This window comes from Aythya ferina (assembly GCF_964211825.1).
Source record: "Aythya ferina genome assembly, chromosome: 2".
In the NCBI taxonomy this organism is placed as follows: Eukaryota; Metazoa; Chordata; class Aves; order Anseriformes; family Anatidae; genus Aythya; species Aythya ferina.
Window position 1 is genome coordinate 40,390,921 of NC_140297.1, and position 20,235 is coordinate 40,411,155.

At 38.4% G+C, this 20,235-nt stretch overlaps 1 protein-coding gene across 1 annotated transcript in view; it reads left to right on the forward strand.

The window, feature by feature from the left end:
- The window catches only part of LOC311433031 (ubiquitin-conjugating enzyme E2 E2), a 212,039-nt gene that overhangs the window by 168,801 nt on the left and 23,003 nt on the right, over positions 1-20,235 (forward strand). Inside the window, exons 4-5 of the mRNA XM_084511742.1 lie at positions 4,858-4,990; positions 18,311-18,458. Of these exons, the coding sequence (XP_084367868.1) occupies positions 4,858-4,990; positions 18,311-18,458 (281 nt within the window). The remainder of the gene's footprint in view (positions 1-4,857; positions 4,991-18,310; positions 18,459-20,235) is intronic.

The window sequence follows — 20,235 nt, forward strand, 5'->3', positions numbered from 1 at the left end:
TCTGCTATTGTATGTTACCAAAGAGAATTGAGAGGGTCTGTGTCTGCCATGGACTACACCTCATGCATGGGAACCCCAGTTCTGAGGTGTGTTTTTGTGTGCTGGTGCAGTTCAGACTAGATAATGCCATACTAAAAGTGAATTGCCATAAGGAATGTCACAGAAAGTGAGTTACCATGGACAAAGTTAGTATAGCAGCCTGGTCCTGCTTTATTCCACCCTATTATGAAGGATAAGGATAAAAATTAATTTAACTCAGTCCAGAAGAACCTTTCCAGTTCTTTCTGAGTCCCGAGGAATGGGAAGGCTTCCCGACCATCCTGCTTTCCTGTTTTATTTGGCTGTATTGCCTCCCTCCACACACCATTCGTGTGTTGGAACTAGAAGGTAACTGAAGTTAGAATTTCTTTTCTTCCTTCTTTGTTTTGTGCTACAGGCTTGCCTTTCTCTTGTGCTAAAGGATACGTTTACACTGTAAAAGAAGTGTATTCCAGCTAGATTAGAGACCAAGAGTAGAAAGGAAGACATCAAACTTATTTTCCTTATGGTCCTTATTTTCCATGTCACCAGAAACACAGCATTGAGGTTATGCTACCTCAGTTATAGATGCCGGGAAAGCATGCAATCCCTCATCAAGAAACATAAGTTAGATTAGGAAATAATAACATTATTTTGACTAACTTATTCCACATGATTACTTGATAAACATGTGGGGTACCATTATTTCTTTGACCTTCTGTATTTTCACTGTTTTGATTTATACTCTGGAAATGGAGTAAATTTATATACAAATCAACTCTGATAAAACTAAAAATCAACTGTACTTTCATAACTTCTCCAGATAGGTTTTCATCTGGTATGTCTCATAGATGCTGTTGTTTACATACAGCTCACCAGCATAATTTTAAATTGAATATTTTAGTATGTTCTAAATGCAGTGAAAGCCTTCTTTCTTTTTCTTTTTTTTTCTTTTTTTTTTTATGCATTGTGCTGGACAAGCAGTTTTTAGCAGCACTACTTTCAAGTGACTGCCTGCCTAAAACATGTTGAGGGAATGGAAAATACTCAGTGCATTAGGCGTATTTAAAGCAAAATGAATTCAGTTATAGTAGCATTTAAAGTATTTTGCAGCTAAGTGCAACTGATGTGCATACATTTCACTTGCAAGTATGTATGTAGGAAGCAGAGGCAGAACTGAAGTATACCAGGAGAGGCAGAGGGCGAAGTACAGAGCAGACCATTTTACATGTATTGACTTAATTCGCCTAAATTTCACACACCAGTACTGCTGTCCTTCTGAAAGAGGCTCCACATCCAGCCTCCCCCAGCTCCTCCAGCAAGCAGAGGTCTCCCCAGCAGGTGGAAGAGGCATTGTTCTGTGGGATGTTTCATCAGCTATGGGGGAGTAAAGGCAGCAAAGAGCTGTCTCTTGATGAGCCATTGATAACTGGAAGTCTCCAGGGCCTTCCTGCCCTGCTGCACCCCCTCTGATCCCACCTGGGAGGTGGCACGAGCAGTGCTGGGAGTGCCATCCAGCATGCCACAGTATCCGTATTGCCAGACTCATTGCTTGCTTTGCTCTGCAGTCACCAGGGCTTCAGAAACAGAGCTTGAACTGGGAGGCTGAACTGCTGATCGGACAGCAGCTCTGTCCTTACCCTAACTTAATCCTTACAACTCAGCCACCTCCACCTGGAGCTGCCACAGCCACCACTATTTGTCCCCGATGCTGACCAATTTAGCACCAGATTACCAGCACGGAGCATGTATGTGCTCTGGCTCGGGTCAGTTCAGTTCAAATAGAGTTAGCCTGCCCTTTTCCGAGCAGGTGCACATCTGAATCAGTCCTTCCAAAGATGACAGGACTTCAGGCAATGAGACGTTTAGTTTGCTTTCTTTGAGCTCCGTGGTTTGGTTGCCAGTAACATTAATAGAGCTGGAATATAAATCACAGTGAATGTAAACCATTTGGGCTGCAGCATGCCGGGCAGATATCCATGCAGAGAGAAGGGCAATTAAATCCTCTTGCATTATAAACCTTACAGAATCAGGCTCTGGCTGAGGTCTTGCACATATGGGAATTTTCTCTTGTGAAGCCTGATGAGTTGTCGTTCTTGTTGCCAATAATGTGGATAAATAAAAGGCTTAACAATTAGGGGAGAAAGGAAACAGAGATAATACACCTGTCAAACTTTTTGTATTATTAATGTACAAGTGAAAAAAACGTTATGCTTGTGCATGCTGTTGCCCTCAATACCAGCTGTTGACTGTGCACATGAATCAGTATTTTACATGGGCTGAACAGCCCTGCTGCCAGCAAGCACTCCAACAGGCAACATCGATAACAGTAGTCTACCCACACTCCATACAATTCCAGCTATTCTTCAAATTAATAATAATACTTAATAAAGCTTCATCTCTCATTTGCAAAGAAAACCTTCAATTAATGTTAATCAGCATCCTCAGAATGTGATCAGGCTGGGCTTGTAGCTGGACGTGCCGAAACAGTTCAACTGGCAGATGGAGCATTTTCCAACTATTTTAATTAATGACTGCTCATTTCAAATGTTAATGCAATTAAATAAATAGGCAAAACAAATAAAAATAATGTACATTATGAAAATGCTACTACCAGAGGCAGTTTTGATCAAAAAAGTGAGCTTTGCTCAAACCCAAGAAGGACCCAAGCATACCCTGCTGGCTAAATAAGCTCTAATAAAGACAGGACTTGCTTTTGTTACTTGCTTTTTCCAACCATTTGTCTGGGATTGACATTTATATCACTTCCATTTTAACCTGCTGGCATCAACTGAGTCATTGCTTCTCCGAGTATTAGAACATTTTTCTGCAGAAAATGGGAAAGGATTTCCTTCACATGATGTAGGCTTTTTTTCGTGTAAGATTTAGACTGCCTCTGCTTCTTGCCTTTTGTATTTGAACTAATTGCCTTATTTTTATTTTTTTTTAAGGGCTTTACTTTCTGTGAACCTTGTATACCATAGCACTGATGTAGTCCCACATTTGTTCAGGCTTATAAAGAGTTCAATTAGCCCCTTAATGCGTAGTTCAGTCACAATTAAACCTTCCCTGTTGACTTGGGATTGGTCTTTCTAAAGGCAGTGGAGGTGTTTTTAATTATTCATTCTCTGGTTTGTTTCTTACAGCAGTCTCAGCTGTGCTTTATTATTCAAAGGTTAATGCAAACTGAGAACTGGGTAAATTAAATTTGTTTGGCAGCTAACAACCTGATGTATTACAGACACTGTGAAAGATGGATGGATGGATGGATGGATGGATGGATGGATGGATGGATGGATGGATGGCAAGACTTTTGCTATTGTGACACTTGAAAAGCCAGATTCTGTCTTTAAAAACAATTGCTAGTTTTGTTTCTATGGCTGGTTGATAATGGATGTTCCATAATATTATATTCTCTATAACCCATTTTTGTTAAGAAAGCATGTAGTTTAGAAAGCCAAGAAGCATTAACAGCTATTATAGAAAATTGATGTAGGTACCATGACTAATGAACTACGCCACACAGTACTAAGTCACTGCGTTGTATGCAGGGAATCATGCAGTCAGAAGTTTTAATGAAGGGAGCCCAAGGAATTTCAGGTGAAAGAGGGTTTTATTAACTTTCAGTGAACAAAATGAATAGTTGAGCAGTGAACATGACATGATGTCGTATAATAATTGTATGCCTTGGGTACATTGTGAGGCATGGAGCATAGCCAAGAGCTTTCATCTGTTCTACACATAGGGTTATTTCACAAACCCCTACATACTGTGGAAATTTTTATTGCAGACATAACGAGAATAGTTTCACAAGAAATGCCCTAAGACAATACCACGTCATTTATTTGAAAAATCTACCAACACTGCATTCCTGTGGAAAATATTAATCAGATATCCAGAAGTCACTATCCCAATTGGTCCTAATTAAAATTCAGGTCCTGTATCAGTGACTTGTACAAGCAGGCTGTGAACCAAAAAGAAGTCTTCGTATTTCTTAAGAGGCCAAAGCCACCCTGCGTAAAATATGTCTTTCTGTGGACAAGCATTATGCTGTATGAAAGGAGCCTACACTGGCTTTTGGAATAGTAATGCCCAAAAATTTTAGTAGTTTTTAATTTGTTATTTCCAGGCATTGAGTGTGTAGGTAAGAGACTTGTTCTGTGTATAGGGTTATGTTCTGTACATTTTAAATATTGTTTCAGTACTGTGTTTTTAAATGAGGACTTTGAATTGACATAATCCAACACTTTAACCTGCTTCCTGTTATGATTTTTAAGATAGCATAACAGTTGCAGACTAAAGCAGCCTTCTGTACTAGTGACTGGAGGAGTCCTTAGGATAGTAACTTAGAAAGTGAAGCTGCAAGGTCATTTGTACCATGCTGTCTTTAGTACAGTGTGTGCTGTATAATAATGTGTGTAATTACACTGCTACTGACTGATGAGGTAGGTGGATGTGGAGGTAGGTGAAAATAGGATGGCTTGTGAGGCAAGACAGTGACAAGACGTCTCAGCAAAGTCTCTGTATCCTTGTACTGTAAATACTTCACATTTGCCCACTAAAATATTTGAGATAAGATGATCAGGAATTTTCTGTGCTTATTTGAATAATTTATAATGTGATTTTAATACTTCTTCCTAGCTGAATATATCATTTCACTGACAGAGCTTAGGAGGCCAGTGACATGTTATGCAGGACTAACTTAATAAATGTGATACACAATTTTAACTTACAGCATTGTTGCAAAACCAGTGGTACTGCTAGTAGAGTATTACTGATGCAGCATTTTCTTAACTGTATGTGGTCATCATGGTTTTTTTTGTTTGTTTTCTATTTTAGTGCTGGACCCAAAGGAGACAACATTTATGAATGGAGGTCAACTATACTGGGGCCTCCAGGGTCAGTATATGAAGGTGGCGTTTTCTTCCTTGACATTACGTTTTCACCGGACTATCCTTTTAAACCACCTAAGGTTAGTAGGAGGATATTAAAAGTCTAGTATGAGTCCTTTCCTTGTGATATTTTTGAATGTGTATGTTGGTATAACATTGTAGGATGAACACAAAATTTTCAAGGCAATAATGAATATTTAAACTGGGTATTTTGATGGAACAAATTTAAACAACTGCTTAAAATTTGCTTGCATGTCTCCAGTATAGCTGGATAAATATGGATTTATTTAGCAAATGGTTGCATAATTTCCAGCAGTTATTTGTTTGATTTGGATTTGTTTCTAATATGAAAGCATTTATATTTGAGTTGCACCCTTTGTAAGCAACTGAAGGCACTTAATCTTTCCAGTTGACCCATATCATTCACCAGGGGTCTATGGCAGTCTGACAAAATATGCACCTTTCATGCTACTCCATATAAATTACTTCTCCAGATGCAAACTACACTAGTCTTAATGAAGCTATAATTAATTGCTTTCCATCGTTTTTTTGGAAGACTGTAGAAATATGGCAACAAAGACAAGAAATTGGAAAGAAAGACAATGACTTACAGAATTCCTTGCAGATTTGTTTTCTAATGCCGTCAGTGATGACACTAGCCGCAAATGTAGAACTGTTCCAATAACATGAAGCTGGCAGATCATTACCATGATAGAGTAGGCTCAGAATGTCATACAGGAAATACCTAGTGGTTTTGAAGACCAGAGAAACAGAAGTGGGATGAAATGCGCTTGTGCAAAATGTCATTGATAACCAGTAGGAATAATTGCTGAGAGATGGTGTCAAAATGGGGTTTTATTGGTTGATCACAGGATTATTACAAACCACCAGTCTAATACATCTGTGAAAAAGGCAAATACACTTGTAAGATGTACCATCTGGCATTTCCTGCAGAGATAAGGAATTGCTAGCGTCATACACAAGACATTTGTAAGACTTTATCTGATAGACTGAGTGCAATTCTTGATACCCATGCACACTAACATGAATAGAAACTGGAAAATTTACCCAGCAGGGCTATTAATAGAATCAAATAAATTGATGGGCCTGTCTATTATGAAACAAAGTGAAGAGAGGTTAATTTTTCACCTTCTAAGTTAGAAGAGGGAAGTTTTGGAATAGGTCCTCAAGAGGACTTAGGGGAGCAGAAATATTTCCCTTTTTTTTTGACATGTTTGTGTAAAGGTTGCTGCACCGTGTTTGCCTATAATAAAGTAGTTGATTCTTACTTGATTATTGTGAGTACACTATTGAGAGAGGAGCATTTATAAACAGAATTTTGATGCTGCAATAGTAATGTTTATAGTAGTTAACATTATTATAAGGGGAAAGTTTTAAAAAAGAATGAGAGAGGTGAGTTCAATGTACTTGTCATTCTGTAAACTGCACTTTCCCAACCAGTGACATAAAGACGGGACAAAACCACATTTTAGGTAGCAGATGTGGATGGCCAAATTTGTTTCCTTCTAGCATTCCAGTTTAGGGAAGCTTTGAGGTCACGGATGAATATTGCAGGGGTTTTATACCCTGCTGACCACAAATTTTCTGATTTAGATAATTATGATATTCAGTGAAGAAAGAATTGAAACTTTATAAATCCAAGCTTCTCATTCAGTCAGTTAAAGCACTGGCACAAAGGTCGGGCAATGCTCTGTTCTTGCTTTCCCCGCCCAGGCCGTTCTGACCTTCGCTATATGAGGTCTACCTTGATAGGCTTCTCTGTTTGCTTCATTGCTGCTTAGCCTGTGTGCAGTAGCTGTAATGCAAGAGTTACATTCAGTCCCCTAGCCAATTAAAAGGAGAATTATTTAGTGGGTATTGGTATATTCACTGGATGGATTTCTTGAGTATAAAATAGAGCGCGTGGGGGTATTTCTCCTTCCCTTTGTTGAGTCTGTTGAATTTTAGTCAATTTATTCAACAACATCCTTTTAAAATAGAAGGTGACAGTCCAGTTTGCTGTTTCATCAGTAGATAAAGACTTTTTCAGTCCACCCTCAGTTGTGTTTGGCAACTGTATTATTTTGAGACATGAGTAATGCAGCTGTGCATTGCTTATTAATGAAATACCAAGCAAAGAGGTGGTTCTTATCCTGCTTTGTAAAACATTTTTGTCTGCCTTTATCTTGATGCCAATTGTCATTCTAAGAAATGTGTGCATATAAATCATATGAAAATGTACTGCTTGATAAAGGACGAGTGAGCTGATGATACCATATTGTATTACTAAAAGGGCAGTATTTATGATGAGGGAAATTGTTATCTATAAGAAAGTAATGAGTACATGTGCACAGGGGACTAGTGTCAGATAAAACTAATATTTCACTAGCATATTTTGTACACATAGATTCTTATTCTTTTCACTTGAGCCACTGTCATAAATAATCCCTGTTTTCAGCCCTGCTTTAGGAGCTCTTAAGCTGTTGCTACTTCATTACACATCTTTCCCAGATTCTGTGAAATTGATTCACAGGTTAAATAGTCTGGGAAATCCCTTGAATAAAGCAGTGTGGGAAGACAAGTGCTGGCCATACGGTAGCTGCTGCTAGTCAATATTGTTGGGAAACAGTACTTAAATATTTACTCCAAACACTTATTTCTGGCAAAAGAAAGGTATTGAGTTTGTAGAACATAACATATGGCATCACGGTACAGTGCTAGTTGTGTCACCAGGTGCTGGCAACTCTTCTACTTTACCATGAGATTTGTGATATTTGGGGCTGTTCTTAAAATCATGGTTCTTAGAGTTATGGGAGTGGATAATCACAGATTTATTTTTTTTCTAAGTATATCTACTCCTCATGGCTCTATCAACTTAAAAAAAAAAAAAAAAAAAAAAAAAAGAGAGAGAGAGATAGAGAGATAAAATACAAAACTGTGGAATGTACTGGGAAAGTCATAAAGTATATCCTGGACTTGGCAAGGTTACCTCCATGTCAGTACACAGCAGAAAGGATCTAATTCATGTTTCTTGCTATGATTGAATTCATACATTCCTCCTGAGATTTCTGTGGGCCACATTCATCCCTTTTTTACTATGAAGAAAGGAAGCATTTAAATGAGTACTGTCAAAATTGATCTTCTAAAAATGTGACCACAAAAGACCTGGGAAGAAACAGAAACTGTATTTCCCAGATGCGATTACTTGACCCAGCTTGAGGTTCCAAAGGCAAATGCCCATGTCACATAACATAGTTACTGTTAAAGGACCTAATACAAAGTGTATTAAAATCTTCAGAAAGATTTCCACAATCCCTTTTCCTTATCTATTCTGAGGCATTGCACAATCTTTTATCATGCATGTGTATGTTGCAATGGGAAGCAAAAAATAAATTTTAAATTAGGAAAAATATATTGAAATTAAATTCTGGATACATATCTCTTGTTTTTTATTATTATAATTTTAAAAAAATGTGGTGTAGCCATTTTTTGTTTCATATTATACAAAGATTTAAATATTTTCTAAAAGATCCAAATTCTTTCTATAAACCCTGTTGATGCTTATTCTAATCATTGGGCACCCTGCTGTGTATTGGAAATCATGAATTAAAATTTAAAAACTGAGAGCACATTTGCACATGAAGAAAAGATGTTTGAACCTATTTGTTGATCATGGGGGTGATTAGTAAATGTATAAAGTAATTTTCATTTGTTCTTCTAGATAGTTAACCTGCTTTCTTCAATTTTTACACCTTTATCTCTATTCTTCATGTCCTCTGATAGCACTCTGTGCCTCATTTTATGTTTTTGTATACCCAAACATCAGGCAATCAGGCTTCCCTTCAGACTTTCCCCTACAGGTTATCAGTTTTGTTTTTGTCAGTCTTTGTACTGACACCTGTCAGTGTCTCTCTAAAGCTGAGCCATACGCATAATATCAAAGTAAGTTATTTTTCAACAAAGTAGGAGATACCATGTGATAGGTCAGATTATAATTTGCTCTCAAAACATTCCCTTTTTCCCCTTTGAAGTCAGTCTATTTCAGTCTTTCAGCTTGGTCTCATGCCTTGAAACCAGACTCCAAGCTTTCTGAGCCAAAGTGCAGTGACCCTTTCAGCTCTGCTTGCCTTTAAGACCCATGGCATTTTGCTTCACTCACAAGAGCAGAACTCTGGTGCAGAGGAGAGAGTCCTTTTTCCAAAAGGAGCTTCTCTGTGTGGGCCAGATGCAGCTTGACCAGGGGTGACGGAGGCTGTCCCAGCCCAACTCCAGTTGCTCTGCGTAACCAGAGAACAAGATTTTTAGAACAGCTCATCTGAGAAACGACAAATTAGCTTTGGCTTTCTGGGAGGCTCTACTCAATTAAAAATCCTTGCTGGCCTCCACTGTGAGGAAGCTGCTGTAACGCTGTGCAAATGAGCTGAGCACCCCCTCAGCTGAGTCAGCAGGAAAACGGGCAGGCTGCAAAATCACCCCTTCCTTTGCAGTGGTCCCCCAAGCCTCACACTAGTTTATGAAATGAGGCAAGAGGAAGGCGTGGAACAGGCAAAGCAAGCCATAGATAGGCACCTGATCTCACCTTCTGCTAAAGGCCAGGTGCCGGTGAGACTTCATTCTTGGTCACTTCAAGGCTTCGCTTCAGCCACAAAACACAGCATCTGTCTTGTAGTGAAACAGGCTTAGAATAAAGAAAGTTGTGGCCTGTTCAGAGCAGCCACTTACAGAAATGAATACAAATACTTAGATGGCCTGCCAAGGAAATAACCTTGCATTTCTCCAATGCCTTAATGACCCCCCAGCCCTTTGTAGAAATACCTTTGAGGTTTCTTTTTCCTGCTAACTACCTCCCTTTCATCTGTAATGAATTCAGACTGTTCCTCCCCTTGGCTTTTACAGGGGAAAGCTCTCTCTTGTTCTGCTGCTTTCTGTGGGGTATTGGACGGGATATATAGCTATGCACAGAAAGGTGGGTGTCTATGTTTAGGTGTATATGTATATATATACATACACACATACATATATCTGTATGTGTATGTATACATATATATGAGTAGGAGGTGTCACATCCTTCAGTCAGCCTGGAGAATCTCAGCTTAATTTCTCTCCTTGGTCCATATACAAAATCAGTGAATTCCCGAAGTATACAAATTTTTTGACCTGAGGTCCTCTAAATTTTAGCCATTGTGACAAATTGACACCACAATGTTATACCGGCTATAATTGTTGAAGGAACAGCAGTAATTTCATTAGCCTGTACACTGTCCCACCAGACCAGGAAGTCTTGGTGCAGTCTTTCATACAGGTGTTTGCAGAAAACTGAGTGCTCTTCAAGAGCACACTCCCTCCAGGAGTTGTCACTACAGTGGTGTCTGCATTTTCATCAAGAATAATCTTTATTAATAACTTCTACTCAGATACTTGACTGTGTTCAGTCTATTACAGTGTCAATTCAATTTAGCTGTAGCTGATACAATATGGATATATCTATCATTATCCTAGTACTCTGCTAGCTTTATTTTTTAATTTGAGTGATTTATAAAATCTCTTAATCCCAACTCTACAATTAATCTTGCTAGGGACTTTAATCTCAGCTTGCTGAAAAATGGTCCACAGGACTTGAAAGCTGCAATATGCTAAATCACATCTAAATCAAAATTAAAATAACAGAATACTCCATTTCCTCCCTGTACATCGCATATGTCTATCAAGTGACTGAAAAATTGTTCTCGGCATTTGAAAGCTTAGCTGTCTTAAATCAACTGTGAGACTGTAAGGAGAGTCTTTTTCTTTTGTAAATATAACGTGCAGAGTCTATAGAATCTGGACTTAATGGCAATATTGAACATCTCTTCAGGTTTTTTTCTTTGTAATTGTCATAACACTAAGCTCTATGCACTAAATATCATTACGTGGAATCCTTTTCCTTTGGTACAATCTTTGTAGGCAGAGCTTCAGTCCACCTTCTCTTGTCCTCCCTGTGGCTGTTGCCATGACATGACCGGCCTTCAGACACGATGGTCTCCTGTCATCCTGTCATTGCTATCCCTGTCATCCATCTGCCTCATCACCACCCTTCTGGAAGCTCTGCATTCCACAGGCTGTGTGTCTGCAGCCAGTGCTGCACCTATGGGGCAGCGCACACCACTGGGCCCGGGGTGCGTCAGACCCAGGTGGCTCCCTCAGAAACTTCAGAGCCTCTCAAAATGACAGCAGCACAGAGACGTGGAGAATGGAAATGCAGGCAGGAATACATAAGGCAGAGGAAAGGATCCATAACTATATTTTATTGCCAATAAATGCAAAGGTCACATTTGATAGAACAATATCCTGTAAACCTCTGAGAATTCCTTTGCATTTAGTTACCTGAGAGTTCTTCTACTAAATGCCAAGTTGAATTGCTATTTCTTCTAATGAATAGCCCTCTTTTTCACTCTGTTTTAATATACTAATTTGTATCAATAGTTTTTATTTTTTTTAGTCTTGATGAAAATGGCTCTATCCAGCTAAACTCTTCCTGCTTCTCCCCTCCGCCCCAAAAAAAAGCTTAGAAGGTTCATAATTTCTTCCTGTTTCCTATAAATACCCAGCACATTAAGTTCCCCATGAGGACCTGTAGAGTCATCTTGTGGGGGCTCTCTTCTACCTTACAGTGATGGTTTGCATACCGCCTGTCAGGTTCACTTTCAAAAGGGGACATGATGGCTATCGGATGCTTGGGAAACTAGATATTTCTCTTATATCACATGCATGTTCACTCCTGCATAAAAATCTACTCATAATCTAAAAATGCATCATACATCAATGTTCGTTCTCATCTTCTTTTATGCACACAGATATATACATGTACAGATGTAAGAGACAGAATTTTATTATTATGATATCACTATAGAATAAGAAGAAACTAGTAAATGTTCAAAACCAAGTCAGCTACCGTTTTGAGGGGAAAGAGCACTTTGGGGACTCAGAGGAAGTGGATGTGGGATGATTCAGCCCACATGGTTTATTCTGTGAAAGGGAGGATTTGTTTTGTAAAAGTTAAATGGGCTGTAATTCCATAAAATTTTGCTTTCTCTATAAATGGACTTCATTACTGACTTTCCATATGCAGTTACTAAACATAATAAAGATTATGCTGGCTATAATTAAAAACCATTAAAAAAAAAAAACACATACTGACATTGTTAGGCAAAGCTTTTGACATATTTGCATCATAAAATAGTTTCTATTCTGAACCTCCCTTACCTGGATGGTTTTCCATTTCTTTTATTCTCTCCTGCTACTGTTTTATTTTCAGAAAACTGTACAATTTAAGTTTATTTTTTACTTGCCCTCTCAGATACATCAAAGATTAGTTAAATTCCTCTTTTTCTGCTGTTAGATCTGTGTGCAAACTGGCTACATTTCAGTAAAAAGTACACATTTAGGGTTGCTGTGTTTATTCAAATGTATATTTTTTCCTGCAACAGTCAATTCAGTGAGACAGTGTGAGTAGTTACTCAGCTTCATAATTACCATGGATATAATGAATAATTACTCACATTGCATACCGTTTCATTTTCAGCAGTGTTAAAGGTTAACTCATATGAATGCTATTACATGCCTTTTAAATCATGATCACTTCTGGCTAGTTATGTCTCACGTGGTGCATTTTGTTACAGAAACCACAGAGCAGTTTGCATATCAGACTCTTCTGTAGGTCAAACAAAAGTAACTGTAAGTTATTATTTCCTGCTAATGTAGATGACATATATTTTACTTTGAAGTAAGAAACTGTAGCTATTACCAACTGAAGGTTTGTAGGAACTGCCTGAAGTGGCATATATTGGCATATATTTAAACCATGCTCTTTAACAGTGATCATCATGTGGTCTGTCATTTATTATGCACTTTATGTGATAATCCATTAAGTATGTCAACAATTGCTCATGTACATGCTACAAATCTGTAGTTGCAAAACAAAGATGGATCATCTTGTTGTAGAAAGGCAGCCTCAGCACTGGATATAGCTAAAATGAAGTGCACTCCGTAAGAAATTTAGGGATGATAATTAACATAAAGGTTAACATGGACATTGTGTCACTCACAGGTATAGATAATATTCACTTAGATTGTTTTACAGTATTGCTCTAATATTACTAAAGAGTGAAGGCCTGGTCTTGTTTTTATTATTCTTTCTATTTGAGGAGACAAATCTATTGCTCATAAAGTCTGAAAAACTGAGAAGGGAACTACTTTCTCCCTCCTGAGCTCCATGAACATCATCATAAAGGGCATCATATTTTTTAATATATGTATAATCTTTTATGTATGCAGTACAACTTCTTCCACTTCAGGTAGTGCCACTGTAGTTTTATTAAAACAGAACTCCTGGGGAATATTAGAGAAAGACAGAAGTTTCATCTCAGGAATGACTGCAGGATTGCGCCCTTGTAAGAAATGAAAGAGCTTGAAAGGAAATTTTGCAAAACTGCAGGAATGAGAGCCCTGGGATCTCAATCCTGCTTCCAGTGTTGGCTGAGCAAAAGGGTTTTGTTTTTGTTTATTCTCCTGTAGACTCTGAATCTTTCATCTCTCCCTGCACAGCTGCCCAGCTTCAGTAGGAGCAATGAAGAAAAGGGGATGGGGGCTGGAACCCAAACAAGATGAAGAATGCAGTTCTTCAGTACATGCTATTACCCTCTTGCATGTTAGTGTGCAAAACCAGAGAGTCATTTCTTCTTCTAGACATATTTTTTTAAGAATTATGACTGAATTCAGTGGAGTCTGAAAGTGCATGGGTTGTGTTTGTAGGACCAGCCCTTTCAGATCTAAAGCAGTGCCTTTATATGCTTGTCTCTCTCTGAAGTTTAAGCCACTCACCCACACGACTGTCAATGACACAGTGGCTTCTTGGGTTTACACCTAACATACGACTGTTACATGCAAAACAGAGATAGTGAGTGATTTTAAGACTAAACCTTGCTGCAAAACTGGTGTTCAAAATCACCCTGACATACAGGAGTGATTTGTCTTGTCTCCAATCAGTTGCCTCCAGTCTCTCAACTGAAATCATTTTACTTTGCCCTTCCTGAGTTTTGTAAATGGTCTTTTTTTCTGCCCTAAAACTTACTCAATGAAAAGCTTTAAATGTACTTCTTTTCTCTGTAATCATTTTCTCTCCCCCTTTTAAATACATAACCTCATTTTCTTCTTAGAGACTATATAAAGTTGTTGTTTTTTTTTAATTTGTTTAATTCTGTTTTACAATACTCAGAAGGGTTTAGCATTTAGCAGTAGGTAAAGAGATGAGTTTGTTATTATTTATTTACAAATATGAATATAAATGCTTTATCATTACCTTTCAAAAGCTTCTTTATAATACTTCTACAGTTTTCAGAAAATAGTCCTATTTTCCATATTTTTCCTGCAATTCACATTTCTCTGACCTGCACTTTTATTCAACAAAAATGAGATATTCTCTGAAAACTGCAGAATCAAAGAGAGTAAATCCATAGAGGGCACTTATCTTTCAAGAAAAAAAAATAGATAAATTACTCCTCTACCATTCAATTGTCTGAGGATAACTCCTACTATACACCCACACACTCCCTTGAGCTTCTGAATGGGATTGTTTAGGTGTTTTCATTAGGGGATAAATGGAATTAAAGTGCATCATTTATAGGAACCATTTAAGTGGCATCAAAGGTTAAAATATGACCATATTAAAGAAAACAGAGTTTGCCTGGAACAGTGTTATCACTTGACTTCTCTCTACATACATAACAGAGATGACCCTGCATAACTTTAAAACGTGCATATGGCAAACACAGCGTCCATGTCAGCGTTTCCCACATTAGATGCAATTTGAGGCAATACCCGGATGAGGAAAGCAATATGTCATCCCAGCTCTCTTGCGTGTTATTTACATTTCTCTGGCATATGAAAATGGGATGGGGCTTCTCACCTTGTCCCTTTTAACGATAGCTCCTAAGTTCATTACAATTTCATTATGAAATTGAACAGATCTAGGGGTTGTGTAATTATCCCCAGGCCAGAGCTTGCAAGGTAAATGAAGGTTTTGTTTTCCTCTGAGCTGCCCCAGTTGCTGAGGAGTCAGAGTGGGGAGCCACCTGCTTCCTGACATGCCAACTCCATCAAAGCCACCAACTCTCCACAAAACGGGGAGAGGGCAGGCATTTCCCAGTTCGCCTCAGGATATCAGTGGGCCAGTCCTAGCTCTACCACTTGTGTTTATCTTTTCTGTGTTTGTCTCTTCACACTGACTGAGGAGGCCTGGGTGGCATGTGCCACTGCCAGCCATTGCAAGCTCTGCAGCATCTAGGGGCAACGTCACCTCCCACTACCCATCCACAGTTCCCGGTGTGTCATTCATGCAGCTTGTTCTGAAATTCTGAAAACTTGAATTTTTTTTTTGTGGTTAAAATGTCTCAGAGTATTTGTACAGACATTGTCAAATGTGCTGGCATGTTTGGCAAGTGGGTGACATACCTGTCAATGATAAGAAGTGATCCTTATCTTGTGACTGGGTGCCCTCCTCAAAGTCATGGTTTAAGATATACTCATAGTGAAAAAAACTACAGTTCAGTTCTAAGTATTTGCAAAAAATAGCCTTGCAACTACAAACAGATGTAATCCCACCTACATTTATCCACTAATAGCCTAAGATGACAATGGAGTGTTGAACAGTTTATGTAAGACGTGAACTACCTCCATTCATTCCAGTGGCTCTCCAAGTCCTGCCAAATTCCCAGTGTCCCTTCTTGGATGCTTCAAAGGGAATATGTGGCAATGTGTCTGTCCTCTAAGCTGACAACAAAAGTTACACATTAAGATACAGGCTCAAGTTGATGTCATTAAGTAGGCTACAAGCTTAGACTGACCCCTGTCTTAAAATAAGTTGGAAGGTATAATTTAATCCATGCAAACTTTACTCAGATATTGCTGAATAAAGTCCTTAAATTTTTATTCATGGAAGCTTAGGAAAGCATGTTTTTTTAGGAAAAATAATTAAGCAAAAATTTTATTCCAACTAGAGACTAAGAAGTAAGAACTTAATACTTACAATTAAGCCAATGCTGAAGTGTTTGCCTGAGTCTTGGGACAGCCTGCTGTGAAATATTCCCTGATTCAGTGTTATATCAGGTATTAATAGTGCCTTAATCTGTCTGGGGACCTAATGAACACTGACCTACTATTTACAGGATGCTCCTCCACACCAGCTCCTTTTGTGAACACTTTTAACACACTTAGTGTAAGGCAGTTTGCCACTTCTGTGTATTTGTAACCTTCTTTATTCACAGTTACTTCTCTTTGTAGATGAACATTTAATTTTATCACTGAACACTGCTTTCTTGATCTGACAGAAGACTTTTCACTCCAAATGCTGTATGTGCTTGGAGTTCTTATGGGAGAAAAAAAAATAAAATAAAGATTGTCTGGCTATAGTGTTTGGATGAATTGAGCTCATTGTGCCAGAAATATTTAAAATTCTCATAAAGGTATTGGAAGTGAAGCACTTAGGCTGGAAAAGAATAAGTGAAACCATGACATTAGGGGAAAAAAAGAAAGAAGTTATGAATATGTAGAGTACAGAGCGGCAAACTATTCAAGTGGCCTATCAGTTGGCAATACCTTTAGACATAGCTGCATGTAAAAACTGGTAAGCTTTCTTTGTTGGGATCTTTGTCACATAACTCACTGGTCCATGACACTGCACTCCAGGAATGCTTTCCCAGATTTATGTGGAAAAGTACTTACGAGAATAAGTATTTCTTCTTGAATGTAACACTGTAATATCAGAAATCTACGACCTTTTCTTTCCATTATTTTGTCAAAGCATCTTGACTTAATCAAAAGGGGCAGAATTGCTCCATGTTAGATAGTGATTTTTTTTCTTAATAGAGGTAGAATAGGCACCATGTTATTTCACTTGTGTCCTCTGTTCTGCCTCTTGGTGAGTGCCCCAATCTTAGTCCTGAAATCACTGGGAATTCTGGTATTGAATTAAGCCAGAACAGGGACAGGCCTGCCATCAGCTTCCAGTTCTATTCAGACGCAGGTTTGTCTGCATGGTAGAGTAGTGATAGGTTCATAAGTACTCCCAGTTAATAGCACTAGTGAATTCTGGTGAAGAATACAGGTTTCTGAGATTAGAGGTGTGCTTTTCCTGCAGTTGTCTCATTCCCCTCTTGCCTGTCTATTGGCTGATGAGGTAGACCACCAAAATGATACATCTTAATTTTAGATGTTATGAACATGTCATTAAACCTATCTAGTTTAACTTGTCATTTGTGTAGAAATGGTGGAGAAATTAATCTTTGATGGAGATCCCAAGGGAGTGGTTGTATTGTCCCTTCCTATCAAGTAGCCTCAGTACTTATTCTGAACTACACAGAGGACTTTAATAGCTGAAATTGTTTTAAAATAAAAAGTCTGTATGCAGAAGCACATCATTCTAGACTAAAAGAAATTATCTCCTCCTCAGTGCGATAGATACAGGATCACCTGGGAGGGAATACAAAATAGGTACTGTGTTGTTTTCACCCTGATGGGCAATTAACTCCACCACAACCACTCCTCCTCAAAGGAAGAGGGGGAGAAAATATGATGGAAAGGGCTCAAGGGTTGAGATAAAGACAAGGAGACCACTCACCTGCTATAGGCACAGGCAAAACAGACTCAGCATAGGAAGATTAATATAATTTATTGCCTATTTCTAACAGACTAGATCAGTGAGAAACTAAAAGCAAGATAAAAACACCTTCCCCCCATCCACCCTCTTCTACGTCTTCCCCCCAAGCAGCACAGGGGAACAGGGAGTGGGGACTGCTTGAGGGGAGCCTTCTCTTACTTCCGTCAGTCTGCTCTCCCATGAGCGATGCCCAGCGAGCATTGCTCATGGCTTGGCTCTGGCCAGCAGAGGGTCCCTTTTGGAGCTGGCTGGAGCTCTGATCTGACATGGGGCAGCCACTGGACTCTGCTCACAGAGGCTACCCCTGCAGCCCCCCTGCTAAAAATAAAACACACACACAAACACAAAGGTATTTGTAAGCAATTATACCAATTCAACTGTGACTTAAATTTGGAAATGAAGAATAGGCTTTTTGTTCCCATGCAAGAATAATGAGATAAGTGGGACCAAGGCAAGAGGAAGCTAGTGAAACTTGGAAACTAGTCCCATTCTTACATTTCAGAAAGCGGTTCCATTGCTGGCCACAATTGGAAGAGACAGACTTTTATTTTGTAATGAATATCCCTATTTTGCTCGATCTTTAACTGGCAGAATAGTGTAAGTTCAACCAGGAAAGCAAAATGGTCTTTTGTGTAATTTTTATTTTTTTTTATTGCTTTATAATCATGTAATTATTGGCTTGTACACTTAGACACACTATCTTTTCTAGGTAACGTTTCGGACAAGGATCTATCACTGTAACATTAACAGCCAAGGCGTCATCTGCCTGGACATTTTAAAAGACAACTGGAGTCCAGCATTAACCATTTCTAAAGTTCTCCTCTCCATCTGCTCCCTCCTCACAGACTGCAACCCAGGTAAGACAAATTAACTTTCACGTTTGTGTTCAGTCATGATTTGTATTCTGTCAACTACTGGGATATGGTTGGTGCGCTGTTCTATTGCTATGTACTAAAAAAAAAGAGACAAAAAAATAAGTTTTAAATTCATTTAAATTGAGGCATAGTAAAGAAAGAAAACACAGTTTTAGGATCTCGTGCATTTTTAGTAGTTGAAAATAAAAATCTGTTAATTCTGAAGTTTAATCAGTGGAAAATACCTTATAGTAGGCACTAATTTGGATATTACAAGCAGGATATTAGTACCAAGAAATATTAATGTGTTAATAAATATTGAAAAGGAAAGCTTTCGTTTAAATATGCTGATAACATGTTCTCTGAAAAGAATATTAATAGTACTGACGATGATAGATGTCTAACACAGACTCTACAAATAATGAAAATTAATTTAAATGAAGTTTATTCAATATCCTGGACAGCCAGTATGAGTATTCAAAGCAAGCTGTCATTCATATTAAGTAGCATAGTACTTAACCTCTTCCCTCAGCTCTTTTAGATTTGTTTTCTGCAGTTGACCAGTAGATCTGTAATTTGCACTTTCTCTTACCCTGTTTGCCAATGAATGGTTCTGACTGTAGCCATGGAAAATTGTAATATATAGAAATTACTAAAGAATCATTTGAAGAAAAACTAAGCAATCTGTTTGCATATCTTGAGTGTTCTTGTGGTTTTGGTTTGGTTTGGTTTTTATTGTAGACTTAGTTTTGTTTTATTATTATTAATTTGCCATCTAGGTTTTAAAACTTTAGGTTTCCTGTTTCTAAACTTTTCTCCCCAGCCAAAAGTCTAAAAAACAAAAATGCTTTTCAAAGGCCAGAATGTGAGATTCCTGTGCAGTCAGGTGCCAAGTCAAAGGCTGTAACAGGAGACTGAGTTATTTCAAAGCTCCAGATAAGGTGAAAGTGGACTTTCAGTTGCAATTGGCTGCGCTTTTTTTTCATGTGGGTTTGTTACTGCATGTAGCATTAGAAACTGCTGTGTTCCCCCAGCTAAGAGCTGGAGCTGTAGAGGATCCCTGCAGTCTCATTCCAGGCACGTTTATTTCAGGAGTGCTGGATGCTCTCTGTTTACCTCTCGGGAAGATTGACTTCTTGCAGTGCCACTCCAACCGATGCAGAGGTGCCTGTACAAAAGCAGGTGGATTGCTGACATAAGCTTAAAGAAAAGCAAATGGATGTTTGCTCAGCTGTGTTAGGGTCCAGGTAAAGAGCTTCAAAGACACCGCTGTAAAATCAGTAGCTGTCTATCAGCAAATACGTCCATTTCAGGATTTAACAGCAGACCTGTGTTGGGGAGTGAGGAACTGGAAGTAGATGTGCACTCAGTTGTGCTTGCCTTTCTTTATAGGCATGCATACAGGCAGCATACATACCGTTTCAAGCAATGATTTGAAGTTGGGAAATTTACTATCTCTGCCCTCTCAGTGTTTTTCCTCTCCTTAGACTAGTTTACAGATGTTGTTGGCACAACAGTGAGCAAGTAGGTCAGAGGAACACTGAAAACTGTTACCCATATGATACTATCATATGCAATATGTACTAAAAATGGGAAGTTACTCTTCAGTTTCTTTCAGTTAGTAGCTGTGAGCAGTCATGACTGTAGTAAGTCAAACAATTTGATGACATTTCATTTTCAATTTAAACATTCTCTTTAAATACAAAGTGGTTGTGGATTTTGTTACTGTGCCCTGTTAAAAATTTGCTATGTTTTTTGAGGAATGACTGTAATTTCTTTA